The 15,902-nt window shown below is 40.4% G+C and overlaps 1 protein-coding gene across 1 annotated transcript; it reads right to left on the bottom strand.

The window, feature by feature from the left end:
* Positions 1 to 5,678: 5,678 nt before the first annotated feature.
* On the bottom strand, positions 5,679 to 14,405 carry CRKL (CRK like proto-oncogene, adaptor protein). The gene is made up of 3 exons (XM_072415591.1): positions 13,839 to 14,405; positions 10,873 to 11,332; positions 5,679 to 7,526 (listed from the first exon to the last, which is right to left on the bottom strand). The coding sequence occupies exons 1-3, from the start codon at positions 14,147 to 14,149 to the stop codon at positions 7,392 to 7,394; spliced, it is 906 nt and encodes a 301-aa protein (XP_072271692.1). The 5' UTR covers positions 14,150 to 14,405; the 3' UTR covers positions 5,679 to 7,391.
* Between the last annotated feature and the right edge of the window lie 1,497 nt (positions 14,406 to 15,902).

The raw sequence follows: 15,902 nt of genomic DNA, 5'->3' as shown, positions 1-15,902 counted from the left end.
TTTTTCAGTGATTTTGCTAGCCTGATGGGTAAATAAACTGGAATGTTCACCTGGACTGAATGTTGATTAGACTGGTCCTAGGTAGGTGGTACTGTCCCAAATGCCACTGCGAATGGATCATATTAAGAAAGTACTTCTAAAGTTCACTCTGTATGTAATGCTAGGCACACACTAATCATCTGTCTCTATGATATTTGTTGTATTGATTCATTTAAATGAATATTTGATGTACCAATATTTGTTTAATACCTGATCTGAATTGATCAATGTTACCATTACATCTAATTGAATTAACAATTGACGTTTACATTGACGCTATATAAAAGGGTGGCTAACTCTGTTCTATAATGAAATTTTTTCCCTCTCTCTTTTCCTTCTGTCTTTATCCCTGCAGCAGAAAAGATATCCATGCCGGAGATCAGGGCTTTTCTGGAATGTAAAGAAAAAAAAAAAGAGCCAATCTCATGCATGCGCAGGACAGGTGGCTTTCTACCTAGCATTTATAAGGGTGTTATTTTTTAACTTTTTTTATGAAGTTCCCCTTTCATATTACCTATAAATACAAATGTATTGTCTATTTTCAATGGTGCATGGTTACTAATACTAAAGACTTGTTTAGGACTCGTTCACATATCTAGGTTACTATGTTTTTCAGGGTGAAATCCTACTGGTTTCTAAATAGCATATTCATGTATACAGAAAATCCATATTATGAATATTGCTCCAGAAGTTGTGTAAAGGATACTTGTGCATTTAAAGTAAAGTTTTCCTATTTTCCCTTATTCTTATGTACATACGCCTGATAATAGTCTTTTAAGATGAGTGGTCTTGTTTGACCACAAGGCAAAAATCTGACATCTGCCACAGCAGATTGATGAACAACTGATCTGGAATGACCGCTATTCTCTCCTATGGAGGAGAGGACAGACGGGGCCACTGGCTTGTTTTACCCCTCCCTAATTGTCACTGGAACTAATCACTTTTATGCAATTGGATAGTATATGAACTGTCCACCTGCTCCATAACACTTTACAGGACTTTACTGCATAGGCCCCATTGCATGTAAACAAGAAGAATCTCAGTATAAAAGTGTGGCTTGGGTCACAATAGGGAAAGGAGAAATTAGGATAACTGAACTTCATTAGACACAGATGACTGGTATTAAATTAAAAAGAATACACATACACATTACTATGTGTACATAGTTGAGGAGGGGGTTAGGGTCACCTTGTCTATGTGTGAATGATTCAGTCATGGTCTTTGGTATTTACATGAATGTGGTGCAATAACATAAGCTGTGCTTTGCTGCACATCTTATTATGTATACAATTGCAATACAACAGTGAGAATCCAGTGTAACTGAGCCATGACATGTTTCTCAGCAATTAACAAGTGTGAGACAATGCAGCCAAGACGTACTTAAACCAGGCCCTAATTATCTTGTACTATTTTATTGAAAGCTAAAGTTCTACAAATATTGAAACTTCAATTTGAAATGATTTACCATGCCAAAAATGATATCATATTTTAGTGATTGGGTTTACATATACTTAAGCATTTTCTTTATATTTCCTTGTGAAGTATATGGTCAGTTTTTAATTGGTACTTATTTATAGTTAGATCCTCTTGAAGCACTGGATTACAATCTAATAAACATTTCTGGTAACCATTTCTACAAATAATGTATTTTGAAGACAATCTGCAGCATTGAGGTCATCATCTACTCTCCTCTGTCATAGCTGGCTGCTAATATCAAGCTGACAACATCTTCAGCGCCACCTTGTGGTCTGCGATATTAAATTCCTAAAAAAAAAACCAAAACCACTTTCACTTTGAGTAATCCACATTTAGAGTTGTAGAAAAAAAATTTGAACTAGGAGGGGAATCTCAAAATTTGGATGCTTGTTCTTGTAAAAGCCATCCATGAGAGAATTTCCTTGACTTCATAACAATTTCTATTTTCTAAAGAAAATGAAAATGCCCGGGCACAGGACACACACAGCAAAAATACTGTCCATGGGTCTTATTCATTATTCTATCATACAATAAACAAAGTTTTAATAAAACATGTACAGTACTTCCACAACAAGTACAGTTCCTCCACATTTCTTGTCCCACTTTATGACCTGAAAAATATTCCCCAAGCCGCTCTCTTCACTCCTCCAATGACCTACTACTGACTTCCTCTCTGATAACCACATCACACGCACGGCTCCAAGACTTTTCTAGAGCTGCCCCGACTCTCTGGAATGGTCTTCTTTGTCCTATTCGGCTTGCTTCTATATTCTGATCATTTAAAATAACACTCAAAACCCATTTTTTCAAATTTGATTACCTGTCTTCTTTTGTCTCCTAAACCCTCATTACTTCCCACCACTACAAATCTCATCTTCTATTGTGTGATACTTCCCCCAGCTCTTAGATTGTAAGCTCTTCTGGATAGCTCTTCACTGTCTGTACCTGTCTGTCATTTGCTACCCCTATTTAATGTACAGCGCTGTGCAATATGTTGGCGCTTTATAAATCCATATAGCGCCAACATATTATGCAGCGCTGTACAATAAATAGGGGGTGCAAATGACAGACTAATACAGACAGTGACACAGGAGGAGAGGACCCTGCTCCAAAGAGCTTACAATATAGGAGGTGGGGGAATAACCCACACAATAGAAGGGGAGATATGGAGTGGTGGGAAGTAGTGAGGGTTTAGGAGACAGAAGAAGATGGGTAGGCAAGTTTGAAAAGATGGGTTTTGAGTGCTCTTTTAAATGAGCAGAAAGTAGGAGAAAGTCGAATAGTGGTTTCTGTATTCTATATTAATATTTAAACCAAATATGAGTGACACCAATTTGGGATGTTACTTATCTGAAGGATTTATCCAGCAAAAAGACCAAAGGTTTTGATAAAGCGCCATGGCATGAAACATTGAGGTGATCTTTCTGCTAAATTGTATATTCTTAGTAAAGTCTTATTTTATATCCAAGATCATATTAATTTGCTTGTACGTGGAAGATGCCACGCAAGGCTGATGGGCCACACATGGAGTGCAGACAGAGTGTTGTTATCCAAATCAAAATGGGCTTAGTCTAAAACATTGAAACGTAAGCAGCCATCTCTAAGAGCTGATATGCTGCCATTTGTATTCTTTGGTATAGTTATCCTTAAAAAAACAGTGATCATACAATGCGCATTTATAAAATCCTATAATATATTCATGTTTGTGCTGTGTGACACTCTGCAAAAAGAAATGAAGTGAACTAATAAAAAATGATGGCTGCCATTGCTTACCCTTTTCTGCCATGGTGGAGTATGAACTCATTATTTGCCCATTTGTAACAAGGAAGAGCATGAGAGCAGCAGAACAGCCGGACTGCTTACACTTTTCAGCCATGACAGTCTTCATTATTCCTTTAAACCACACACTGGAATGCAAAACTCAGTAATATAAAAGTATTTGTGTCATGGTGCATAACTGTTCTATCACATATGATCCAGCTCTCCAACTTCCTTGATTGATGAAGTTGGTTTAACTTCCTCTTTAGAACGATATTTATAGACTGCGTTTTCCCGTACAGTAAACAAGGAAGAGCAGATATTATTGCCGCAGAGTCTAAACATTGTGTACACTTTTCATAGAAAGACATCAAGTTCCCATACTTTCATATCACCTATGGGTTCAGTGACGTGACAACAGTGATATTCACTGGAATACTGCACTATAACCTGCCGATTAAATTGTTTTTAAAGCCCATCGGAATAGTTCCCTTTTCCTTGGTGAAAATACACTTTCTGGGTTCCCACTCCAATGCCTTATGCTTGCATGGCACACAAAGCCTTGTGTAATGTAGACTAGGGAGGACTCAAGAAATGGAGATTGATTGAATCTCTAAATGTTATAAATACTGGGACAGTTTACCATCTGCAACTACACACATGCATTACTTTTTGTTGTCTTATTACTTCATATTGCATGTGGAGCAAATCAGATGATCTTAAAGAAAAAAAAAAAAGATGAGAGCCAGGTCATTGCAACCAGCTAGGTATCTTTGCAGAATTAAGAGAAAGTAAATCTGACAAACCTTGTTTTATTTATTAAATATATAATTAGGCGGTTATAAGTATCTCGCCAATGGGCATATTAAGAGAAAAAAAAACTGATCCTGAGAGATCTCGCTGCACTTGTATCAGTCACACAGTTCCCAATGATTATGAAGGACTACAAAGATCATGAAGAAGAGGGGGGAGCTTTCTATAGACCAGTCCTGGCATTAGAACACTGGTCCTCCATAGATATTATAGGGCGAGTAGGTGGAAGTACGTGATTGGCACAATGGGTGTACAAAAAAGAATCACTGCATCCTAGAACTGTTTATCTGCAATTTATTTCACAGGGAACTCTGTGGCACACCACAGGCTCCATCCACACTGTGCAGCCTAAATTTTATGAATGGCATCCAAAACAAAGGCCATACTGAGGATACAGTGATGTCTAGAAGGCAGTGGTATCTGTTATCAGCTATAAATAAGCCTTTTAGTGGGCTCGTTCTCTTTCATCACCCCTGACAAGTGACACCGCAGCCTGTCTGGCACACACAACCTTTTCTTGAGCACCACATGTGATCTCCATTCATTCTAATGGAAAAATTTATACTAGCTTAGTAAAAACTGGACATGACCTTTTACCTTTATTGTACTGGCCCAATAAATTTGTGTGAATGTTTATATGTATAGGCATACTAACATCAAGGTGAACGTGATATTCCAGTATAAATCACAATCTCCGTTTGTAAAATGCATTAGTTTTATATTCAGCAAATACTTAAGCTAGTAGTGCTCTGGTCCTCACAATAAATTCATTAAAAGGTTAAGTAATATACAAAAGAAAAGCATGCCCTGAAAGCTCAAATCTTGTATACACACAGCAATTTCGCTTGCAATGGCAAAATTTATAAAATTGCTGTGTGTGGCCAATATATGCCAGGTGAGGCCAACCTGAACATCCAAGCTACCCTATTTGGAGTACCCGTTCATCCGATGCATTTTATTTTGTATTTTAGTTGTGAGACTAGAGGAGGGAGGTAAGTAAAGCTTCTTTATGGACTCGTGATTGTATTTGGAGTTCCTAAAGCCAAGATAAAAACCTGACCATGTGACCAAGTGGACCTTGATCATATATGGTCCTCCAACCCCTCCAGCCATTCCCTTCCTATACAAAACACCATGAAAATCTGTAAATAACATTACATTAGTCCAGCTTCCATCCTATAGGGGTTGAAATCCCAGATCTCAGGCATTACTGAATACCCAGAATCTCGGGAAACTGCACAGTGCTGCAGTAAAGCAGCATTTGCTGCAATGACCGTTTGAGAATTATTATTATTCTATCATATTATTTTTCAATGGTTTTTGTTAAAAAAAGGGAGTGTATGTAAAGTGGATATGTTATTTATATAGAACAGGTATGGGCAAAATACAGCTCGTTTGGCATTGTACATCCCCTCGCTTTTTATTGGTTTGGAAACTGGCAGCCAATAAAATGTTTTCTGGAACCGTGCAACCTACTCCCAGCTGCACCAGAATTATTGGTAAAGCTGATCTTTGGTCCTATTATTAAAACTAATGTTTTCCCCACCTATGCAAATTAGAAGGAACACACACACACACAAGAACAGACCGCATTCTAAGAATATAAGTAATTTAATACTGTTAATTTTACAGCACAAAAAAATAAAATAAAACTCAAAAGCTATGATTTCCCCTTCGAAAAGAAAATTCAGGTTAAAAAGCATACACCTAAAACACTGTGTATTCTGTGTAACCTAGCGAGACGTCCCTTCGGTAGTAGAAAGTAATTTGTCGATGCGAGCTGACCCTCTGAAAAAAACTACAGAGAACATCAAGCAGAAATAAAAGGTGAGGCTTATGAGCGGAAAAAATTAATGGTCTGAAACAGTTAAAAATGTTAATTACACTTAATCATAAAACAAATCTCCCCCCCCCCCCCACCCCAGGTAAATACAATATAAAATTACAATTTACAAGCAAAACAAAATGGCACAAATGCACTTTTCCTCCCTTTACAAAAATAAAATAGGACATTGCCCTCTGTTAGAAGAGTGTCCCAAGTGACAAATTCCCTTTCAACATTTGTTGTACTCAAACAACCAAGTGGACAGTGAAATTAAAATTTAGGGCATAGCTAAAGAATTTATCCAGCTAAACAGAGTTTGATAGAAGAGGGGAAGGTGGGTTTAAATTAAGGGAGAACAGCTATTTCAAGGCCAGAAGCATACCAAACCTTACTGCATATGTACAACATAGACTGTAAACAGCAGTTGGGGCTTTTCTATTGTAATTGCTTGTTGCACTGTTCCAGGAAACGGGGCAAATACCTTGAAACAGAAAAAAAGGAATTAAGGTCATTGTATGAGGATCTGTTTCCTCCCTTTGTGCTCACAAGCTGCAGCAGAAAAGGACAGCTCGCTGTAAGATGGAAAAAAACATCCCCAATGAATGAATCAAAGCAAATAGAACTACTAGGACTGGGTCAGAGGTTTTAAAGATGTCCTGAATTATTACTAGCGCTCGAGTTTGGAATAATTGCCTATATAATTTAAAAAAAAATAAAAATAATATTCAGAAAAGACAAATTCACTAAGCTTCTCCAGGAGATCTATTTGCTAAACACCTCACAGGACAATTCCATAATGGCACTCACTAAGTGGAAGAGAGAAAAAAAAATACAGATGGTACACTGCGGCATCGAATATCAAGCTGGAAATCCGTTCATTACTAGAAGGACAAGCAGATGACATCTTTCACTACAGTGACAGAACTGTATTAGAAAGAGAAGTAGGCGTGTTCTCAATTCCTGTCTAGAACAATTAAATGTATAAATAAAGGCCTCAAATTCACCTACTACCACAACCTTGAGGTGTCCCCATACGCAATAAAGGATTGAGCACAACACAATCTCTCCATATGGGGCAGCTTATCACAGCACTCTTCGTTATGTTGTAGCCATGTGTATAGTCAATAGATCCAACATCCCCACAAGACTGATTTGGATTTGTTCAAGAGGAAAAACTCATATCAGACACATCAGTATTCCACCAGGCATTGTTCTCCATGGCTACATGGGATTAGCGGCTGGCGCAGTATTTGTAAGTAAGCTTTTTCAGACCCTTGCACACGTGGTAGGCAGTAGCTCTGCATTATGGACAAACACAGCTATGTTACATGCGTCAGTAGGTGAACTTTGGAGTGTGTTATTTTCAGAAGTGTCAAATAACCAGGCAGCTGAAAAATCTGAGTTGAGGGATATGCCAAAAAAGCTTCAGAGGATCTGGAAGAAGGAGAGTGAATTAAGCAGAGCTAAGAGGAGAAATAAGTCACTCATTATCATCCGGATTCTGAGGGTCAATTATTTTCACATGTGTGAAGGGGAAAAGCCCTTTTCGACCATTTACTTCTCCTTCCCATTGGCCGTTGATATTCATTCGAGTCACTTTCACCAGGTCACCTACCTACAAGCAAAACAAAAACACTGGGTCAGCAATGGAATAACCACATTTAGTCTGACAAGCAGTTATGTCTTCTTATACAGAGATTTACTTTAAATGGGAAAAGTCAATGACATCAAAATCAGCACATTACATTAAAAAGCATAAACCCATAATGTAAATGTACTCAAAATGTGAAATACCCCGACATAAATACCAAGGACGTTACAGACAGACAATCAGGAACATCGATTGTGCAGCATCTCAGCATTCCTGGGCAGCCAATTGAGATTGTTTTTTCAAAGATCTGTGATTGATCACTGAAGATATTCCATTCTTCCAAAAGCACAAACGTGTAAGATGTTCAGAGGTAGTTTATAGATTTGGTACACTGCTATTTTGGAGCAGGAGCAAAGACCAATTTAGGAATCAAGGTGCAATCTTATTATCGGTTTGCCGCCTTGCTGTGTGATGAGGTGGAATGCTGATGAGCGCAGAGGTAGCCGTTTAGTATCCTGATGGTGAAAAGCTCTCCAAGAGGTGAAGTGGTAGCCGTGCAAGCAAAAACACACAAATCTCTGTCCAAATACAGAGAGTAACACTGAACAAGTCCAAGATTTATCCAAGACTAACTAATACAGGAGAAAGCTATTCATTAAATCTTATTATAAGACACAAGACCAAGCATTCTCATTCCTCAGCACAGACTGCACAGGAGTACTCCATGAAGGTCAGCTGGGCTACCAAATTTTACCATGGTGCATTAAAAAGAGTGCAAGAACTGCAACACATTCATGGGTTTCCACACGTTGTATCCTGTGCCTACTGACAAACCATAAGGTGATACACGTGTTACTATGCAGCACAAAGTGTGAATGGGGTCCAAGAGGTTTTACATATTGAGGAAAAAAAAATAACACTATGAACACTTCCGGATTATTAGCTTCAATTGCAGGAATTGACATTCTACTAGATAATATTCTAGTGAATGTCAGATTCACTGTTTTATATAAAAAGTTCCCCATGACACTCCCAAGATTTATCATAATGCAACTGCATAGGAATACAAAAACAGAAATGAAATTAGTTTTAAAATTATCCAGATAACTGTGATAAAGGCCAAAAAACACTGCAATGTCAGGGACGAATAATAACTTAAAATTCGCGCTACACTGCTGAACAGAAGTTAACATTCTTAAAAGATACCAGGCAGGTAAGTAAGGTAATAAGTCATCACTTTCAGTGTAACCAACATGAAACAAAGTTTTAGTCAGATTTTTTTTTTTTTAGTTTGCTTGACATTGCTGTAACAGAACTAAGAATTCACACTGCATACTACTAGATGAATGCTTGTCCATGCAAGAACCAACAAGTCCGAGTGTAATCTAGAAGCTTTCACCATTGTCAGCCACATGTGTCTACCCCACCCATTATAAACCTGCAGGTGGCTTGCTGTGATCTGCTGCCCATTGGTTATTCCTGGAATCTATAGCCTCAGGGAAGGAATCGTGACTCAGAATTCCATGCACGCCTCAGTCCCACCTGAGCACACATGCTGTTTTACTGAGTCAATGGCAAACTTTTACCATGTGTCATTTCCTTATATTACATTCATGTTTTACTGATCCTTCCAGGACTTCCCTCCTCTGACTTAATGCCAAGGTGCTCTGTCTGACAATGTCAGCGCTCCTCTTGGAAAACCATTCACAAACATTTCTTCAATATGCAGGTGAATGCAAAACATATCAGTGCTGCCACCAAAGATGTGAAGAAAACCTAATATATACCTAACCTCTCATGAAAATTAAAAAATGAGCTGATGTCCTAAAATCAACTTTCCTGTAAAAATCAAGCTTGGCCACACTCCACACCTTCCTATTGACAGTCGATACACCTACCATAAAAAAAAACCCGGACACAATCGCAGTAATCACATTTTTCATGATATGTTTAGTCTAAATAACCCAGGTTTAGAGAGATTTACTTTAACAATCTCCCGCTCGTACTAACAGAATTTCACATTTCTACAAGCATGAACGGTGCAATGAATAAATATATTAGCCTGATGCAATATTTAGATGGCCTTATACCAAACAGGACAACTACTTTATACCTCACAATGTATCTCAGATGTACCAGTATTCATGAATACTGTGCCTTTCATTTATAAAAACTTAAAGGGTCAGATGTTTATTTGCATTAAGTGTTCAGAGTTTAGTATATGAAAACCAGAGCTCAGTTACTGAATACGTATCATATCTGTCAAGCTGGCTGCTGGGATTTAAGAAGCTAGAAACACAATGACCTACTTGTTAACCTTCTGAAGTGTGTCAATTTGCCAAGAAACAACCTAATTAGAATACCAACCCAGAGAGACTCTGCGATAATGTTCTACTAATTAACACTTGATAAATTGAGTCAGTACAGACCTACTTAGATGTATAGAAAAGAGAATACGGTGCCAGCAAACTAATTCTTTACAACCACTGTACTGCACTGGCAAGTATTTTCATATCACTGAACGTGTAAATATTTCTGCCAGTTTGTATACATTCTGGAAGCTTTTTTTCCCAGACCGCATTCTGTGGCTTATACAAAGTACCTGGGGGACTAAGAATGGGGGGACCAACCAGCAGCTTCATCATTTGTTCACCTTCTAGCATGAAACATGTTTACTGATTTCAGGAGAGCTTCTGTACCCCTAAATCCTCAGCAACCCGACTTCTTACTGATACACAGTAACCAGTCCAACAAAGAGTGAGATATAATGGATTACAGTGCAATATAAAAGATCTGGTCTCTATACCCAAATACAGCAAATGAGGTAACTCGCAAGGAGAAGTCTGTGTTATAATCAAACAGGTTCGCATTGAGGCGATGAATCTTTACAGTAAGGCTGGTATTCTGATTCTCGCAGGTCTTCTGGACCAATGAAACCTTTTATTGGAACTTGCCAGAAAGACTTATTCATCACATCCAAGGCTCCCAGTTAGTAATGTACCATAATACGGTCCTAGTTCAAGGGCAAATTACCACTACTATAGCAGCTGCACATTCACAAGCTTGCTCTGGAATATTCTGGGGGGATTGGATGAGAGAAAACTATGACAAATAACAGCTTCCCTGACAGGTGCTCTTTACGAAGTATAAGAAGCATTTCTCTACAACAGACTGAACAATACACAAAAGGTACAATACATGGATCAGGCAAAAACATTGAAAGATGGCAACATCAAAGAACAAACAAGCCTTACAAAAAGAGGACACTCATGGACCACGCTGGTATGATACACTATAGAAAGATGACTACATGAATGATTCCTTCCTATCTTTCAAAGTTAAGCAGCTTACTCTATGCACAGCAACTTACCTCTAATGCAAGGGCAGTTTTATCATAAGCACATGGCACTCGTTTCTGAATAACTTTAGCATACACAGGTCCATTCTGGGTAGACGGTAATGGAGTGACAGCAGGAGGAGTGCCAGAGGTAGGCAATGGGCTGGGAGTCTGCGGCTGGGCGTAGGCATGTGCGGGCTCTGGTATACCATAGCTGTTTGAATTCCTGTTCCCCATTTTGCCATGAAGCGGTAGGCGAGCTAGCTTCTCAACATAGGGTACAGGGATCATACCAACACGACCGTCTTTGTTCCGGGCACTCCACCATTGTTCCTCTGGCTTTTCTACAATTACTAAAATTTCTCCTTTTTTAAAAGGAAGGTCCTCCGCATCATTCCCGGGGAAGTCATACAGAGTTCGTACATACTCCAAGTTATCCTCTGATGCTACAATGTTTGGCGCTGATCCTGCACTGACAGGCGGGCTAGGGAACCTTCAGACAGAAGAAAAGGAAATGTTTAAGTCAAACAGCACTTAAGACCAATACTTAAATTGTATATATATACAGAGACATCAGGCTAGTTGGTTGGTGTTCTAGTTAAAATGTAGATAGATGTAGAACAAAAAGCAACAATTTGCATGAATGAAAAAAATGATTTGTAAATTTAACATATGCCTAGTAAAAATAAATTGTAAAGATAACCAATGAAAGGATGAAGCAGTAGCTCGATAAACAAGTGGGGGGGGTTAAAGAGATTTACTAACTTGGATACTCTAGGGCATTTTTTTCCCCCAGCTTTAACATAGGCAACAGGAATACTGTCCAACTTGATCTGAATAAGGCAAGTCATAAGACCAAGGGATCTCTAGTGAATAGGATTCAGAAACAAAAATACCCCTTTACATCTGAACAGGTTTATAGATACTTACAAGGAGTTATGCATTCAGGAGGGCTTTTGGTAAAATAAAGGGGTCACAGTTATGCAAGTTTCATGTCAAGTAATATTTTAATCTCTGACCAGAGCCTGTATTATAAACCCAAACTTAGTAATCGCATTTAGTAAATAGGCTTAGCGAATTACAAGGTATATAAAGTGCCAGGTAATTAGATTATCAGATTAAAATGCCTGACCATACCAGCTTCCTACAAAAGCCAAGTGTCCCCTGGATTCCATTTGTTACTAAAAACTCTGTATACCTTGACAGTTTGCTAGGCTGCCAAATATGATGCAATGCAGTGGTCACCAAGGAAAGCAGAAAGACTGCATTCAGCAGAACACATCCAGCTGCCAAAGAAAAGGCAGTAATAAGATTTGTACAAGAAATGTGTGCAATACTGCTGTCAACTTATAAGCGCTTTAATAAACCCTCAACACAAGTTCAGAAATTACCAGAAAGATATTGAGCTCAAGTATTACAGCATAGAAGGGGCCGTCATGTGCACAACTTCTAAGAAATCAATTACCACCAGAAGGTGCTGCAATCTACACGCTGGGATCTCAGATGAGGAAACAAAAAAACTGCCTCTGTAGCAAAGACTTTTGTCATAGCTTATTAAATATTCCAGACACTATCGATTTGTTTAAGCCGAGGCACTAACTAGTAACATCCAGAGTAGTGAAAAATCAGCACTAATAGCACCGTGGCTGGCCAGGAATCTGACAGCCGCTAAACCTGCATCAGCAACTTGTTTTGTATTCCTAAACAAAGCAAGGAATTAAATGTTTGACACAGATATAGAAGGGAAGTGTCACATGGGCCAGACACCATTTCATGTCCAGGAATGACAACTGCAAACAAGAGTTAGGAGCAAATGGGAGCTGTATGGGAAACATCAGTTTGACAGATATGATCTTTTACTATACAAAGAAAGTCATTTTTTCCCCATTAACTGCAGATCTTACATTGCCATACAATAGGTCCGCAAGAAAAGCCACAGAATTAGAAATATCTATTTTGGTCCTGTTTATCCTAACAATGATTAGACTTTTATTTTTATCATTGGCACGGCTCCAAGTAATAGGATGCACCAGTCAGTTCAAAGTTCAGGATATAAAGGTAAATAACGGCTATGGATGCCTGTACTGATCCCTGTTCACATGTAGGGGAGGCAGCCATGGACCTGTATTTGTCATACTGCTAATAGTTATAGGCTCCGATCCTATCCCAGCATACTGAGGACACCCAGAGCTCTGATAGCAGTCCAGGTGTGGAGGGGACAACTATGGGTCCTTGTATACTGGTGGTAACCAGGCCCCCTCCTTTATATCCAGATGTGCAGGTGTCAGCTATGGTCTCTGATCCTATTCCAGCTGTGAGGGAGACTGCTAAAGAATTATGTACTTGGAACATGGTGACCCCAGGGCAGATTTGGGGGTGACTGCTATCGATATATGTACTGTATGTACATTGTGGCCCCATTGTATTAGATCTATGTACTGGGCACATGGCTGGGGGTTGCTGCTCTAGATACATGTAATATATGTACATGGTGACCCCAGGGCAGATGTGACAGTGACTGCTATAGATCTATGTACAGGGCACATGGCTGGGGGTTGTTGCTATAGTTCTATGTAGGGGCCGGGGAGGGGTGTTGCTATAGTTCTATGTAGGGGCCTGGGGGGGTGTTGCTATAGATCTATGTAGGGGGGTGGGGGGTGTTGCTATATATCTATGTAGGGGGTTGCTGTATTTGGCCCCTGTATTGGGTGTTTTAGGGGTCTGGGGCTTGTTACTATAGACCTATGTAGGGGACCGGGGGTTGGGTGTTACTATAAACCTATGTAGGGGGTTGCTGTATTTGGCCCCTGTATTGGGTGTATGGATGACACTGATCTGGGACTCTGATGGTGCAGATGTGGGAGTGGCAGCCATGGTCTCTGTATTATCACATTGCTGACCCTCCCCAGGGCTCTGATCCCAATCCAGATGTGAGGGGGTCACCTGGGGCCCCTATACCCGGCACATTGTTGCCCCCAGTTGCCCCTCCATGCTCTCACCTGGGGGCCGGCTCGATGAGGGTGGTGGTGTCCAGGTAATGGATCTTATAGAAGTCCAGCAGGGCGGGCAGATTGTCGAACTCCTGGTCCCCGATCTTGTAGCGGCGGCCGGGTAGCGAGTTGATGATGTAGTGGGAGACCCGCGAGTTCTCGGACACGGACAGCACGTGATCCCCGGGGCAGGTGGACGAGTCTCTCACCAGGAACACCCCGTGCCTCTGGCCCTGCAGCCGTGATTGAGCCTCGTGGCGGGAGACCGGCCCGAAGTACCAGCTGGAGCGGTCCGATGAGTCGAAGCGAGCGGACGACATGACGGAGCAGTCTGCCGCCTAGGTCTATAGGAGATAACGGTGGTAAGCGGGAGGGGATGCGGGGAGAGGCTCAGTACTTTCAGGCTGTTCCTCAGGTAGCTCTGGGTGTCATGGTCACAGAGGAAGCGGCAGGTCCTGTCAGGCCCGCGCGGCGTGTGCGTGACCCCACTCGGGTCCCCTCCCTATTCTCTGCTCTACGAGACTGGGGAGAGAGTAAAAATGGCGGACGGACTGCGGGCTTTCACATACATCGGACCGGATACACGTCAGGATGCCGAAGCAACCAATAGGACTTCTAGGCATAGTAGTCACGTCCCATTCCACCTCCTGATTAGGAGAGGGGCGTTCCTATGTGGTTCTATTGGCTGATGCTCACGTCACTTTTCCCCAAGCGGCCTGGAGCGCCACTTTTCATATGATTTTACAAGCGGCTCGCAAACATTCTGACCAATTGCTTTCGACTTGGTTTTGACGTCAGTGAACATTCTGAAGCCCGTGCTGGTGATTGGCTGCGCTACCCCGCAGGGTGTTGTGAGGTTTCGGCTTTTGACGTAACGTAGACCAATGACATCACTTTTTAAATATAGTCAGCGTCGGCTTTTATAATTGGAGCCCTATATAAAGTGATGGACCACAGAATAACCTCCCTCTCTCTCTGCTATAGCTCCAGGGGTTACCTTTAGATACAATAAACTTTATTTAAACACATGTCGACCTCCACTGGTGGTTTTATTATTTTAGTACAAGTACAACAGTGATGTACAGGTCCACAGCTGCCGTATATATGTGGTCATCACACAGCCATTCTTCTGACATGGAGAACAGGGACTGCATAGGCACAACATACACATTGTGTTCACATACTACTATACATGGAAATACAAGATTCTGAGACAGAAATACCACGAACGCCCTACGGATTCCTTACGCCCTGTGTAAGAGAAAACATTTATACCTAAGTTCAGTAATTTATAATTGAGCATTCAGTTTAAATATGCTAAACACATTACATGTGCAATAAAACATTAAAATATGAGCAAAGTCTTAGGATAGGAAAGCAGTGGTCTCTCTGGAGAGGTCTGACACAGCCCCTGCCAAGTCATACCAATAGCTCTGCAGTCACAAAGAACATGATCTCTGCTGATTGGAGAATTCTGGCTCTGACTCACCGGGGGGACGTGTTGGAACTCTGCAAAGTGACTACTGCTTCCGCACAAGGAGAGGGGTCCCACTCTGCAGCATTATAGTAGGATACACACTTTATACTTATGCTGGACATGGTAAAGTAAATCAAACAGAAGGACTTTGAATTTCTTAAGGCACCTGTCATACAGTTAGCTAATTTAATTGGATTTTAATGTTTGTAAGAAAACATGCAAACAGCTTTACACACATTTGCCAAATTACCGAACCACATATTACAGAAGCTCAATCACAGCAGATTTATAGACATAGATAAAACTCGTCAGGTTTTATTTTTTACCTGTCATGTCCCATACAGGAGACCTAAGGCTCAGTGCTGCTGACACAACAGGAGGTAAGAATACATCTCTCTCTGTAGTAGGGGAATTGCATTGGATAGATGTCAGCAAATGTCCAATTTGGAAGATTTCCCTTCTATTACTGTACTGGCAACAAATGAAACATGTTCATGTGTATTTCAGTAGAGTTCCTCCTATGACATCAGTGTTAACCGGACAAAGCTATCTTCTGGACATGACTGCCAGAGCCTGGCAGCAATAAAAATGGAGGT

This window comes from Pyxicephalus adspersus, chromosome 6 (genome assembly GCF_032062135.1).
Source record: "Pyxicephalus adspersus chromosome 6, UCB_Pads_2.0, whole genome shotgun sequence".
NCBI lineage: Eukaryota > Metazoa > Chordata > Amphibia > Anura > Pyxicephalidae > Pyxicephalus > Pyxicephalus adspersus.
Note: the sequence above shows the minus strand (reverse complement) of the source record. Positions and strands in the feature narration are given on the sequence as shown.